Source organism: Gopherus flavomarginatus, chromosome 8 (assembly GCF_025201925.1).
Source record: "Gopherus flavomarginatus isolate rGopFla2 chromosome 8, rGopFla2.mat.asm, whole genome shotgun sequence".
Classification (NCBI taxonomy): domain Eukaryota; kingdom Metazoa; phylum Chordata; order Testudines; family Testudinidae; genus Gopherus; species Gopherus flavomarginatus.
The window spans coordinates 13,467,225-13,482,194 of record NC_066624.1 but is presented as its reverse complement, the minus strand read 5'-3'; the positions used below and the strand labels follow the sequence as shown (position 1 = coordinate 13,482,194).

At 46.7% G+C, this 14,970-nt stretch overlaps 1 protein-coding gene across 1 annotated transcript; it reads right to left on the bottom strand.

Moving 5' to 3' along the window:
• Positions 1-8,253: 8,253 nt before the first annotated feature.
• On the bottom strand, positions 8,254-12,587 carry SLC25A5 (solute carrier family 25 member 5). Its single transcript, XM_050964548.1, has 4 exons — positions 12,374-12,587; positions 9,756-10,242; positions 9,480-9,620; positions 8,254-8,660 (listed from the first exon to the last, which is right to left on the bottom strand). Exons 1-4 carry the CDS (start codon positions 12,482-12,484, stop codon positions 8,503-8,505), a joined length of 897 nt encoding a protein of 298 aa, XP_050820505.1. The 5' UTR covers positions 12,485-12,587; the 3' UTR covers positions 8,254-8,502.
• Positions 12,588-14,970: the final 2,383 nt, after the last annotated feature.

Here is a 14,970-nt window from a genome sequence, read left to right as displayed (position 1 = left end):
AATGAACAGAACAGGCAATAATAGTGATCCATCCCCTCTAGTCCACTCCCAGCTTCTGGCAAAGAGAGGCTAGGGACACACAGAGCATGGGGTTGCATCCTTGCCCATCCTGGCTAATGGCCATCGATGGACCTATCCTCCATGAACTTATCTAGTCCTTTTTTTGAATCCTGTTTTGGCCTTCACAACATCCCCTGGCAATGAGTTCCACAGGTTGACTGTGTGAAAAAGTACTTCCTGTTGTGTGTTTTAAACCTGCTGCCTAGTCATTTCATTGGGTGACCCCAAGTTAGTGTGTTATGTGAAGGAGTAAATAACATTTCCTTATTCACTTTCTGCATACCAGTCAAGATTTTATAGACCTCTATTATATCCCCTCTTAGTCATCTCTTCTCCAAGGTGAAAAGTCCATCTTTTTAATCTCTCGCAGACAGAAACTGTTCCATACCCTTAATAATTTTTGTTGCCCTTCTTTGTACCTTTTCCAATTCTAATATATCTTTTTTGAGAAGGGGTGACCATATCTGTGCTGGTTCTGAACTAGCCCGAGGTCACTTCAAGCTAGGCTCCCCTCTCCCTGTGCTGGGATGATCCAAGGGCATTTCAATGGGACGACTTGCAGAGTAAGGTAGTACTCTGCCAGAGTAAGGGAGACACAGTGCAGCCCTAGTGATGTCAATGAGATTACTCACAACAGAAAGTTCTGAGTGCCCACAGTCTGACCTTAACTGTTTGACATGAACAAGAATGTTGTATAATCAACCCTGGCAGTTGTGGAATGAGAGCGTAAATCTAACAATGTGCAGGTGGTTTTGACACACCCAGCTTGCTGAGTGAGCTGCTTGAGTTTATGAGTATAGTGCTTGCCTGTTGTTTCTGTGCCCTGCATTAGTGCAAGCAATTACAGCTGAGAAGTAACGTGGTGTCAAACACCCAGAACAACTCCTCTACTGCTGGGGCGTGTCTATGTAGCTACACAAACTTATGAGCAATCATGGGGCAGGGGGGTTTCAGGGTGATGAAAAAAGGTTTGTTTTTCACTTCTCCCCCTTCTCTTCCCTGCACCAGTTGGCTTGGCCCAGACAAGTCATTGGTTTGACCTCCCAGCAATTCCCAGTCAGGATGTGGGTGCCCGCTCTCTTAGCCTAAATTACTGAGATGGATCCCAACTGCAAAGCGTGATCCTACATCCAAACTTCCCCAAAGCTCAGGGTTTAGGCTCCTCTTTCACCACTTCTAGAAAGTCCTTGGCTCTTTCAGTCTGTCCAACTGGGTTTTACTTTCCCAGTCGCGCCCTGTCTTGCTTTGACAGTCACAATAACGTAAAGCAGCAAAGGTGAAAGAACATTTTTAAACATCCAGATCAATACCATTTTTGACTGCTTGTGGTTTGTAACTTTTTTTTCATTCATTTGCTCAATTGTGTTTGCTCCTGTCTTTTGCTGATCCCTAGTCTAACAGCAGGAGCAAAGCAGAAAGACTGAAAAAGGAAAGGTGTGCAAATCTGCCACAAAATCTTAAGCCGTTTACTCCAAAGCCCTTTTTAAAACAAGATGGTTTGAAATCTAGTTTACCTCAGCTGAATCTAAATGCTGACAGTTTCAAATAAAAATTTGCTGCATTTATAAAATCAGTTGTGTAAATACTGTACAAATAAAGGCAGCAGATGCGTCCCGGCACAGATACTAAAGTGAGGAGAGCTATACAAATGCGAAGAAGAATTCTTAACACATTGGCCGGCAACACCTTTAACTCAGGAGAGACAGATGGTTTGATGCCTGATCCAAAGCCCAAGGAAGTCAATGGGAGTCATTCCATTGAGTTCAATGGGTTTTGGATCAGGCCTTCAGTGGGCTACACGGCAGATGTGGCATAATCTCGCTGGTTCAAAGTCCAAGAAGGCTGAATCAGCACTTCATCCTCCCAGGGTGGGAACATGGAGTGCCAGGAGGTATGCTATGTGGAAGGGCTCTTTTCGAAAAACCTTTTAAATCCAAAATCCTGTCTGCATGGACTTTAAAGATCTTTGGACTCTTCTTGTGAGAGTTAAGATTTTCCCAGGATACACCTACACTGTGATAACCTCCCTTTCCCAGGGGGGTCTCAGACAGATCCAGAGTGCCAGCCTGAGCCCAAATGTGCACACTGCAATTTTATAGTCCCACAGGCCCCAGTCACCTGACCTGGGTCTGCCACGGCCATGCCGCAGGTCTTTTATTGCAGTGTAGATGTACCCTCAGTGTCTTTGTTAAAGAAATTCCCCTTTCCGTGGGACTATTGTGCAGTGCGCTTCCTACTAGTATCTTCTACAGAGATTGTGTTTCAGTGCTGAAGATGTACACTGCATAGTGTAGATATCATCCATCACTTAGATCTGGACTGAACACTCTTGAATATTGGGAAAGTTCAGAGTTGGATAGGCACTTTGCAACTGGCCCAAATCTTTATAACAGGCCAAACCAAAACCCGGGGCCCAAACACCCTGCATTTTGGAAAAGTTTGGATTTGAACTGCGCAATTCAGGCATATGGCTAGTATAAAAGTGAAACACTTTAGGATCCTAGGGGCAGTGCAAAGGTCAAGCAATTTTAGCTAAAATCAGATCAGTAGATTATTTCCAGAGGACGAATTCTCTTGTGGATTGGAATTTAGGAGATGGTTCAATTCTCAGCTTTGCCGCAGACTCCCTAGGTGACCTTGGTCAAGACACAACCTCTGTGCCTCGGTTCCTCTTCTGTAAAACAGGGATAATAATCCCTCCTTTCTCCCACTCTTTTTCTGACTTCTCTGTTTAGACGGGAAACTCTTCAGTTTAGGGACTGTGCTTTTGTACAGCCCCTAGCACAATGGGGCCTTGATCTTGGGTGTTACATTTAGGCACGACTGTAATACTACTAGTTATTCATTTTAATCACTCAAGCTTTAGTAACCTGGAGAAATGGTCTGCATCCTTCCAAAGACAATCACCAATTGAAACATTATGCTTGGGCCTCATTCCTGCTACAAGGCTGCCTGTGATAGGAGGCTGCTTTATCTTCTCTGCCAATGGGATTGTATCCCAGTATAAATAACCTTCCTGCCACCTGCAAAAGTGAAGACCTTGTAAGGGACCATGCCATTAAAGAGCGGCCTGCTATGCACACGCACATGTTGGCTGCTCTCCAGCTTTCAGAATAAGCCAGTGAATTCACAGAACCGAAACATTCAGTCCTATCTGCTTCCCAGACGATGTCTCCTCATACATAGCAGTACCTGCCAGTGACTCTGGGGGTGGGTGAGGTGGGGTATGGGGACCCAGAAACTGACCTCAGTCTGTGAGCTGGCCTCCTATGAAATGTTGCAGCTCAACCCAACTGCAGAGAGGGGCATGGAGGACTGAGATTAGAGGCCTGCTGCCAGGCAATTCATTCCATGTTATAGTATTGTCAGTCCATTTACATGGGGCTGGATTCCCTTTGTCAATTCGTGTCTTTAATTAGTGGCCTAAGCGCACTCACACTTACACTTCATTCATTCAGCCTTTACCAAGGGACAAGAACAGGCTTTCATGGAGATGGAGCGTTCTAGCCCTCAGGGAAGTGAGGAGCTGGCAGAACCTACTAGACACATTGCACTACGCAAGCCGCCTTGTATTCCTGAGCCCCTACGCAGACACTGCCGATCGCTCTAATTTCCAGAGTATCCACAGGGATCCAGACTGTGATCACTATATTCATTTCTTTATAGCTGAGGCCTGCTTGTCAAACCTGAAAAGAGAGTCTCTGTAGTTACTGAGGCACCTGGCCTCATCAGCAAAATTCCTGTTGCTAGGGATGAGACGCTGGCCAACTCAGTTCCCCTCATTAGTAGAGGGCTAATAATACCCCCCCAACCTAGTGCACAGAGATGATGTGCGTACCACTGAGTCGTGCTGAATGGAGCTGCAAAACTGGAATTGTTTTTCAAACTTCCCCAATGTTCAAATCCAGTGTTCTACAGTTAAGGTCAAGTGCGAAGTTTTGGATCAGTCCATTCCCACTCTTTGGGGAACATTAGGATCCACAGTCACGGTTCGGGCTGTTAGAGGGGCCAGTTGCACAGAGGTCAGGTGCAGTTTTAGTCTTGAATCATTGCTCTCTATTGGTTAATATCTGTAAAGTGCGATAGGTATTGTGATTAGAAAGGGTCCCAAACAGAGGCAGTGCTAGCCCACTGGGAACCCTAAAAAGGAATAGCCTGCCCCCCCCTACTAAAAAAGCAAGTATCTCCCCCCCCCACCGTCCCTTGAGATGCTCAGGGCCCTAAGCAATTGCTTAGTCTGCTTCTGCCTAGCACTGCTCTGGTCCCCAACCAGAGTGCTAAATCCAGCCCACCCCTGGTGTCTGGGGGACTTTGGCCCTGACTCTGACTTGTGACTAAGGCCCATCTCCAGTGATCATGCTGGCAATGCACTGCCCCTTGCATTCCTACACCCTTCTGCTAGATGGACTTCAAACTAGCATCCCTGATGTGACACAAGTGTGGGGCTGGTAACACCTGGTCGAATGAGAAAGTAAAGTCCAACCACACTGACCTAGCACTGGAGGTAATGATGCCTGTGCTAGCTGGGCTCCTCTGGGAGGAAAGCGAGATCTAACTGAAGTTTTAGGAAGGGCTGGCTCTCCTTTAGCTCACAGCTATTCCAAGCATTTAGCACCACTATCAGCCGCCCAGAGCCACGGGCAAATATTTAATATGATCCTGTGTGGAGCCTTTCTGCGTCAACAGGTCTTTAGCGGAGGATTTACAGCAGCTGGGCTGCCAGGGGGTTGTCTCCATGCCAGCGAGAAGGATGTTGAGTAACTGGTTGGCAATGTGCACAGGGAATCCTTAATGTCAAGCAGCAGCTGAGACTGGACCAGACAGAGCTGCCACAGACTGAGAGAGGAAATGACATTGTCAATATGCCTGAGATTTTATGTAAAAACCACCATCATAACAGACACCCTTTAGGTAATGTGCTTAGGGCATTAGTCTGGGACCCAGGAACCTGGATTCAAATCCTGACTCCACTACTAGGTTGCTGCTCACTTTGGGCAAGTCATTTCCCTTCCCTGAGGGTCTGTTTTCCCCCATAATAACACTGACCTCCTCTGTAGCATGCTTGAGATCTCGTGCTGGAAGTGCTTGCCAAGAACTAAGTATTACTAAATACCTAATTAATTCCAGCGAAGATGCCAATGACTGGAGCCTGAATTCCCTCTCAGAGAGGATTCTCTCTCCCAGTTCAGGTTGAAGTATATGGCGAGAATGATGTAAGGAAACTTGCGATTCTGTTGCCTATGCTTTCCGTTGGTGAGTAAAGAGAACATTTACATTGCTAATCTGGGCCATGTTCCACTGGGCGCCAACACTTGGAAACGGCATGTTGCAGAAATGCCATGAAGCATGCACAAAGATTTCTATCATGTACCAAATGCTTTTAACTGGTGTTCTTGAGACAGTTTTCTTAGTTTGATTAAATCTCCCACCACCACACAAACCAAGCTTATTGCATGGAATGGATTGCTCCATCCTGGAGTGGTTTGTGAAAGTGGAATGTGACCGCAAAAAACCAAAAGGATCAAATTCTCTTCTCTATTATACTGGTTCAACCCCACCAGATAGCCCATTCACCTCCACGGCAAATGTACCAACATTCTGATTTTTAGAGTCAGCATTTCTTACGACTCAGCTCTTGAGCCAAGCCTGTTTAGTGGAGCCTAGCACAAGTAAGAGTCTAGCACCATCCTGCCCTGCTAGAACCAGGCCCATCAGCAGATCTCCCACAGCAATACCACTTGCAAAAGTAGATTCAGTACTCACTCTTATCCTGAGTCTACGCAACCTTCGCAACTGTGATTTCACAGCCTCACGTTCCCACCTCTCCCACTATAGGGGGCTATTGGGAGGAGAGAAGTACCAGTGGCATGGACTATGTAAGCCATATGCCAGCAGGAAACCCCTTGCAATTCAGGAATGTCTAGCAACCAGCCCCTAATTATTGAATCCATGTGTGGCACAAGGGTTCTCCACCCAAATATCTGACCTAGGGCTGCCTGATTGGGATGAAGCATTACCATATGTTGAGGGAAAGAGAAATGCTGTCTCTCAGTGTAACTCATACCCCTAGCAGCCACTTGACTTTTAAATACCAGGCCACAATAAGCATAAGTTGCTGAGTTACTCTGCTCCTGTGAGTGGATTGATTTGTAAATAGGGTGACCAGACAGCAAATGTGAAAAATTGGGACAGGAGGTGGAAGGTAATAGGAGCCTATATAAGAAAAAGACCCAAAAATCAGGACTGTCCCTATAAAATCAGGACATCTAGTCACCCTATTTGTAAATGACCTTCATCTGTTATATACAGGTTGGGAGGGAGAGGGTCACAGTGAAAGAATGGAAAGGCTACATAAAAAAACCCAGCAAAGGCTCTTGGATAGGTAATCTGGGGAATGCAGAGGTGCCTGCTCCATGGTGTCATTCTATAATCAATTACCCAAAGTTCATGCTGCATCACATTCTTTGACATTCAACAGGTCCTGCAGGACTAGAAACAAAAAGCTCTGCACCTTCATACCACGGTACAGTCACTCAGAAGCATTACCAGAGGGTGGAAGCCCTGGCAATAATAGCAGGCTGGTAGGAGATAATATTCCAGGTGTGAATTCAGAGTGCCAGTCATGCACAGCCAAATATAGCTGTAATCAAAGGGCAGGCACTAATTAATAAGGTTGTGTCCTCTATAGTTCAGAATTAATTTTCAACAGTAAAAATGACTATTGGCACTTTGCAAGTGGCAGCTGTAGGGCTGTTTGCTTGTCACCCCACTTCAGCTTGATGATTGAGACAAAGGGCTCTAACAACTGATTGGATTAGAGACAGATGCTTAGAAGGGTGGTTTGGGAAAAGAGCCTGGAGTGACCTTCCCTCCTTGAAGTCAGATTTAGTGATGGAAGAACCACCTTCCTGCCTTTGATCAGGATAGATGCACCAAGCATCCCATTGCCCGATATTAATGTAAGCTACACTTGCACATCTAGGTAGGGCAATACCATAGCTGCATTTCCCTTGTGGTTGTAAGGGATGAGGTAGAGGTTATGTAGTACTAAGCAAGGTCCAGTGGCTGTTGATTTTTAGTAGGCTATGTGATCCAAAGGAAGCTAGCTCATGTTGAAGAGGGCTGGTCTTCGTTGCAGTTAACCCAGACGGACCCCTAACCCAGCTCCCCTCCCCACACAAAAACCTCTCCCTCACACAGTAGTGCTTTCTACCTAAACACACTGCTCACACTTGGGGTGTGTGTGTCACTAGACCAACTCCCTTTGTGGGCATAGCTCTCTATTGCCTTCCCATAACTCCTCCTGGTTGCCCACCTTCTCCCCTAATTCACAGGGAATAAGAGTGGCTCAGTTTACTGCAGCACTAAGCAGAGGATAGTCCCCCACAAGTCCTAGTGCCTCACCTGAGCCTGGATACACTTCCGTAAAGCCTTGCTGAGTGGCTGCTCACAGCTGGGCAAGATGACCATCTTGGGTGCTCAGAATCAGGTGTGAATCACTCAAGCTAACGCTGCAGGGAGGACATACCCATACCTGACTGTTTTGGTTTTGTTCTTAAATATGGAATCAGTAGTTTTCAGCTACTTCCTTGAAATTCTTACTCAGAGAGACTAGTTTTCCAAGTGAGTTACTCCCTCATGCCATTGCATACCTGTCACTGGGAGTTCTGGCTCCATCAGACATGGGTTAAACCATTTCTGGCTCCTCTTATCTGCCTAGAGAGTGGCTAGTTTAAAGCTCAAGCCTTCACCAGCACCACTGGGCAGGGGGCCACAGCCAGGCACTGCTGGCTTCTTATCACTTAACAGCTACCTAATCTATACAGGCACTGGAGTGCCATAGAGATTTGAATTAAGATACCAGTGCAGACAAGGCCTGTACATACTAGGGATTGTTCAGAAAGTTGTAGTTTTGAAGGAGATTGTGGCTTTAAAGGAAACAGTCATAGTTAGGCAGCATCCCTTCCCGTACTCTTGAGAGGGTACATCACAAGAAATATGCCCTGTTTGTGGATTAGCCAGTTATTTCAAACACTTTCCTAACAGCACAAGCATTAGAATTTAGATTTACCTGGACTATGACATCCCCTTAAACCCCCTCAAAGTGCTACTATGCTTCTTCCAGCATTTTCCTCACTGCAGCTGAAGCAAAGTTTACAGAGAAGAGGTAAAGTAAGTACAACACCAGTAGAGTTGGTTCTGGATTTTTTTTTTTTTTTTTATTTCCTCGGACTTGTTATTTAAACATGAGTGCCTGAAATAAAAACATTTGAGTCCCATCATCAGGGGAATGACTTGATAAAGACAGAGGTCAGGTGAGCATGACAGCTGCCCTTTGCCAAACAGTATGGATACCAGTTGTAATTGATACAGTTTTGACAGTCCATGAATGGTCAGAGTAAGTTACATAATACAACATGCCGGTTCACACGAGGAAGTTACTTAAGTGTACTTCTTGATTTCATCGTACAATACTAAGACAAAAGCACCACCCATTCCTCTGAGTACATTGGACCATGCACCCTTGAAGAACGCCTTGGACCCTTCATCACGGGCAATTTTTCGCCAGCAGTCAATTGTACCAGAGTACATGATGTCAGCTGTGGAAAGTACAGAGATGGTTAGTGAGCAGTCACCCAGACAAGGATCTTGGCCATGACAGTAGTGGCTCAGCAAGGCTTCCAGCTTTGAAGGAATTACATTTCTGGACTTGTGCTCTAGTGTTATTAGGCATTTAATTGTTTACCAGCATGAATGATCTTTTACTACACTTGCACCACTAACGGCATCTCATTCTATATGGAGATGTAATAGGCAAGAATTTGAGTTTTATTGTCTGTAGCAACTGCACTAACATCTCAAGTGCTTGGGTTTAGCAGCTGCATAAGGCAAGTCTTCACTGCAAGTCACCTCAGGAGATATGCTGCTCTCCTATCCTCATGGCTTATACTAGGAAGCACCACGATCTGCTGTGAGTTCTTCTCCAGCTTCTTTATATTCAACAAATAGTGTCTGGATGTATTCTAGCAAAAGGGCTGCATGGTCTCATGGAGCAAGGAACTCTAGCTCTAATCCTAGTCCAGCCAGTGATTTGCAGCACATTCTGGGAAAGATGGACTATTCCTCCTATAAATGGAGAGCATACGTGTCACCAGAGCACTGAGAGGACGTGTACTCTGAGTGGTACAACTGCAAAAGCAATAGACAATCTGGCTAGCCAGGGCATCAAATGAAACCAAGATCCATTTACAAGATCCTACTTCTGAACCATGAAGTCCTGCCTGCCCAAACCCTTCTGATCCCATGGGCCTTGGAACACAGATGTGGAGTTCTCTGCACCCATCCTGCATCTGTGGACAGAGATGCTTCTTTGGGAATGCCCACCCCCGTTATGTTCTACATGGGAATTAGATACATACTTGCTTTACGCCCTGACTGCATCATCATACGACGGCGGACAGTATCAAATGGATAGGAGGTCAAACCAGCAACAGCAGTAACTGTCTGAGCAATCATCCAGCTGATTACGATGTGGGTGTTCTTTGGGTCAGGAAGCATTCCTATGGGAGGGAGGAGATGCTATAACACCAAAGTAAATCTGGTTTTGCATTAGAATCTACAGTTCCTTCTAAAAGCCTTAATATTGTTGTCTAGCTTCTTACACGCATTTTAAGAAGTTAGTTCAAAGGACCTACCCTTTGCAGTGTCATAGATGCCAAAATATGCAGCTCTGTAGATAATGATACCCTGAACGGATACATTGAAGCCTTGGTACAGGCCCTTAAGACCATCAGACTTGAAGATCTTGACCAGGCAGTCACCAAGACCCTTGAATTCTCTGTCGGCTCCAGCTTTACCCACATCAGCTGCCAGACGGGTACGGGCAAAGTCAAGAGGGTACACAAAACACAGAGATGTAGCACCAGCAGCACCACCAGATGCCAGGTTACCAGCAAAGTAACGCCAGAACTGGGTTCTTTTATCAACGCCACCCAGAAAGATCTGCTTGTATTTGTCTTTGAAAGCGAAGTTGAGGGCCTGAGTAGGGAAGTATCTGATCACATTAGCCAGGTTGCCACGCCAGAAGGACAGGGCACCCTGCTCTCTGGGGATACGGACAACACAGTCAATGATGCCCTTGTATTGCTGGTCTACTGCAATCTGCTTGCTTGCATGCTGCACCTGTAAAATAGTAAATCAAGAGGGATTAACATCATTGTGCTGATAAAATTAAAACCCTGAATATATGGATTTATGACATTTCATGGTTTTCACTTGGTAGCAATGTTTGCTTTAATTTGCATTTAATAATTAGCATCTGATTCCAGGGTCTGGATAGACTGTCTTTCCCTACAGAGATGAAGTAAAATTTGAAGGATATCTGTTTAGGCTAGAAATGCTGAAAGCTTATTATGAAATGAAATAAGCCTGGTCCTATGAAGCTAAAGGAATTATAAATGAAAGTGAGACAGATTTGGTAGTGAAAACATGAATTACTAGTACACAAGAATGAGGATAAGATTAAGTATGGATCTCTTAAATTTGGTGAAGAGACAAGCTAGAGTGAGAGTTATTGTTGAACTTTGCTTGTTATAACTAGGTGTGGAAGGATTATATTTGTAGCAGTAAATGAAGATTTCACTGCACACACACAATTAACAAACAATCACAACTTACAGATAAAGCAACATAAGAAAAATGCTGCTTGAGACCTCACAGTTTGTGTTAAGGATATTTACTCCATGATATCCCAACAGTTTGTGTTCATGGTTGTAAGGCTTTAACTTTTTGAATCTCATTGACTACCGTCATTAAATAATCGTCTGACCTCCCATAATTTCCCTACAACTGTGAAAAGCATTTTTATCAATTTAAGATCAATATAATTGGTCAAAAATCATAAATAAAAATTAAGTTTGCCAAGCCTAATTACACCAGAGTGTCATGAAAGTCTCAGGCTACTTCAGTGACAAACGTCACTGTACTCTAAGCAGATGTCAGTGCAATAGATTCCTGGAATGCAGAAATGGTAAGTGCTGAATTCCAAGGTTATCACCTGCCATTCACTTGACTCAGAAACAGGAAGTGCTATCGTCTTAAGGTGCGGTGGTAATAAAGACCTTTCCAGCTCCATTTAAAAGTGGGAGGATTTTCTAGAGCAGCCCTCCTCCATAAACTTGTCACATCATTCTAATGAAAGTTTCACAATAAAGAGAATTACCTACTGGGGGACAGTCAGAAAGAGCATCCTGAGAGCAGAACTGCACGTGAATTTCTTTTCAACAGCAAAATATGCTTTGCTACACTGGATTTTTCCATATTACCTAAAACGCAGCAATTTACCGTGATCCAGCCCAGATCAGAGTTGCATGTGCTATCTACTTTGGAGACAAGCTAAGTTAGTAGCCTGACTTTATCTTTTTGGGGAAGTGGGGTCGTGTGGCCTGGAAGGTCACCGGGCTTCTCTATGTACCAGCGTCTTTGCTTTCCTCCGGCTGGGTATCGTGGCTGCTTGGCTCTGCGCGCTAGTTTTATCGCATGATGCTTGGACTCGGAGAGTCAACAGAGGCTCACTCGGGGTCCGAGTCCCCGTGGCTGGGCCAGGGGGCGCAGCTGGGCCCAGAGCACGAGGGCGATGCGGCCTCCAGCCCGGAGGGAAGGAGCCGGGGCGGAGGCTGCGCTAACCCCCCCGCGCGGAGCCGGCACCGATTGCATAAGCGGAACTAGCTGGCTCCGGCAGCCGATCTAGGCAGGCGGGTGGTTTCCGGCTCTGCCCGGCTTCTCCGCGCCTGGGACCCCCAGGGGCTGGCGAGGGAGAGGCCCCAGCTCGCGCGGAACCCCGCACACCGGGCCCGATGGGGCCCAGCCGCCCGCAGCGCCAAGGGGACCATCTCCTTGGGCAGGGCGAGACCGGACGGGGGGCAGCGGTGCCTCGCCCCAGGCACAGACCAGGTGGCGGGGGTCGTGCTGGCTGCAGCGCCTCGGCCCCCTCGCCCAAGCCGAGGCGGCCCCTGCCCCGGGATGCCCGGGCCTTCCCTCTCCTTGCGGCGACCTTGGAAAGCGGATGAGCGCCCCGGCATCTCCTTGGCTCGCGGATGCACCATGCGGCCGGCTCCAGACAACGCCGCAGCCGGGTCCCGTCCACACACCCCAGCCCCGGCATTGCCCCGAGCCCAGGACACTCGGGGCCCGCCCGCCTGCACCGAGCCCTGGCGGGAGCCGGGCTTGAGCCCATTCATCCCCAGGGGCGAGCCCGCAGCGCCCCGCGCATGCAAGCGCTGCCGCCCCGGGGCACGTCCCCCCCCAGACCCACCTGCAGAAGCAGCTTCACTCTCTCGATGGGGGCGACGGCTGTTTTGGAGATGGCAGCGGCCACTCCCCCGGCCAGGAAATCCTTGGCGAAGGACAGGGCGGCGTCGGCCATGGCGACGGGGATAAGTTAATAAATTAGAACCAGGGGGCAAGACACGGCTGCTGGGGGACCCGCGAGCTCTGAGGCCGAGCCGCTGAAATGGCTGGTTTATATACAACCCCCGGCCTCCAGCGAGCGGGGGTGAGGCTCTCGGAGCGACGCACGGCAGCTTCCCACCCCGCTGATTGGCTTGGAGCAGGAGGGCTGCGCCGGGGAGGGACTGGCTGAGAGTGGGGGGGCATTGGGTGTCACCTCCCCCCACGTGACACGGTGGGGCCTGTCAATGGCTAAGTGGGTCTGGGGGGTCTGCAGCATCGGGGGCGTGGCAGGGCAAGGCTGGGCTCTGTGCCCTGGGCAGGGTTTGCAGGGGAGGGTCATCTCTGGGTTTCAGTGCGTGACGCCAAGCGAGAGACTGTTCCTAGGCAACCCCCGGGGAAGCACAGAGCGGAGTGCATCTGCCAACGCCTGCATCAGCCTCTGACACCGTCGCCATGGAAACAGGGTTGGGCCTGGGAGCACCCCCACAAAACCCAGCATCAGGTCTGAGTCACTGATCACTGCCTGGGGGGCAGAGAAGAGGGTTGGGCCTCGAGGTGCACATGGTGTGGGAGATGCTTCCCAGAATCATGGTCATCTCAGAGTTCTCCAATTTTGGCGGGGAGGGCAGAGGTATAACAGCCCACTTTAAATCTTAATCTCATCCAGGGACCTTCCACTGAAGGTCTGTTCCCTGCATATTTTTTTCAATGTCTGTGTCCAGTTCACTTTTTCTTACATCACGCTCAAGCCATCAAACGTGGTACATGAATTTAATCTCCAGGGTTAAGAATTTCTAAAAAATTGTAAAAAAAACCCCACCTCATAAACAGGAAATAATAGAAAGCTATGAAAGAACAAGACTAGCAAATAATAGCATCAGTTCTTCCTCTCACAACTGATCAGGAGAAACTTTAAGGCTTTACTCCACACACATGCATTATGGGAATATACTAGGTGCACTTTCATGTCTTTCATAAAACCATCATTTCTTGACAGAAAGCTTGGGCAAAGTTGGTTTTCTTAGGGTCACAGAGGCTTAGGTTACAGTGCCAGTTTAACTGTTGAGACAAGGGGTCCATGCCCAAAAGCCTGCCCCTGACTATACACTAAAATAAGTATCAGCCTTAGGACTCTCATTCAACTGAACAACTGATGGGGTAAAGAACAAAGATAATCGTGCCTGTCGGGTGCGGGTGTGTGATTCCAATATGCAGTTAGTGGAGTGAGCAGTCAGCACGGGGAACTGAGTGGTCAGCAGCTGGGATGTTAATACAAGGGATCAAGATCTCAGTTTTAGATGTTCCCTGATATCTTTGTTAGAGTAGGGTGCTAAAGCCTGGACCTCTATCCAAATTTCACCTCTGATACATTCTGCCTACCTGTTTCCTCTCCACTTTCATGGTATTCTTATATGCTATTAGACACACTCAGACAGGTTTGGCATTCTATACAAGCAGTGCTTCACTTCATTGCTGTGTGAAATACTCCCGGTATAGTCTTTAGGGGTGGTGTATGGCCTAGTGTTTGGGGTCATACTTTATAAATGATTAACAAAATATAACTATATTACAATATAGATGGTTATAAGCACATCAGGAGAAGGTGTTAAAAGATGGTTAGAAGTAACTGATTGACTTGCTAGGCTATCAATTGATCATTTATGAAAACAATTATTCATCATGTATTAACCCTCTACATTTTGTTTAAAAATGGAACATTAATATAAAGGACAAGCCTATTGGTGACCTAAATAAGGATATTAAGAATCTGGTTGCTCCCCCTGTCATCTACAAGTGAATAAACCTGTAGGTATTGCACCGTGTACAGCTTTGAGTTTTGCTGAAATTAATATAACTGTTTATGAAAGTATTTCCCTTCAGGTAGGAGCAATCAGATCAAGATTATTCTAGGAAAATGAAATTGGGAGAAAGTACTAAGGTAGCAGAACCCATCAACAACAGTTAGGATAGAACAGTCTTAGGGCCTAGTCAAGTCTGCCAAGAATGTCAACCAGCTTTTCATAAAAAATATGAGAGAGATTAGTCTACCTCGGTAAACTTTGGGCAGCCTGTCTAGGCTCGGCTCTTAAGACAGTCTGACTGTCTACTCCGCTTCTTCTGATACATCTCTTTATTAGCAACTGCATGCATAAAAGTATCAATATTAGAAATATTACCATTCTAAGCTAAGGGAAAATAGTGTGCTGGATTCATCAGAGGACTGGGAAGAAAGAAAGGACAAATTCCAATCCCAGCTCTTCCAGTGTCCTAGTGCGTGGTCTTTGGTAAAGCCCTGAACCTTTCTTGATCAAATTCAGCTCTGGAATAATTGGAAATAACTGCAGTTGAAAGCACCAGCATATAGCAGGGCTGAACTAGGACAAAGAAGACAAGGGAGAGCCATTTGTTAAAGGGGGTCATTAATACATAGCTGATACAGGGCTGCTGTAAGACTTTACT

What these genes read in the sequence shown, in the direction of transcription:
- SLC25A5 (XM_050964548.1), bottom strand. Translation starts at nt 12,484, where the DNA reads ATGGCCGACGCCGCCCTGTCCTTCGCCAAGGATTTCCTGGCCGGGGGA. An exon ending in CATCTATGACACTGCAAAGG is followed by an intron (nt 9,621 to 9,755) that starts GTAGGTCCTTTG and finishes TCCCTCCCATAG; the next exon opens with GAATGCTTCCTGACCCAAAG. An exon ending in GCAGTCAGGGCGTAAAGCAA is followed by an intron (nt 8,661 to 9,479) that starts GTATGTATCTAA and finishes TACTTTCCACAG; the next exon opens with CTGACATCATGTACTCTGGT.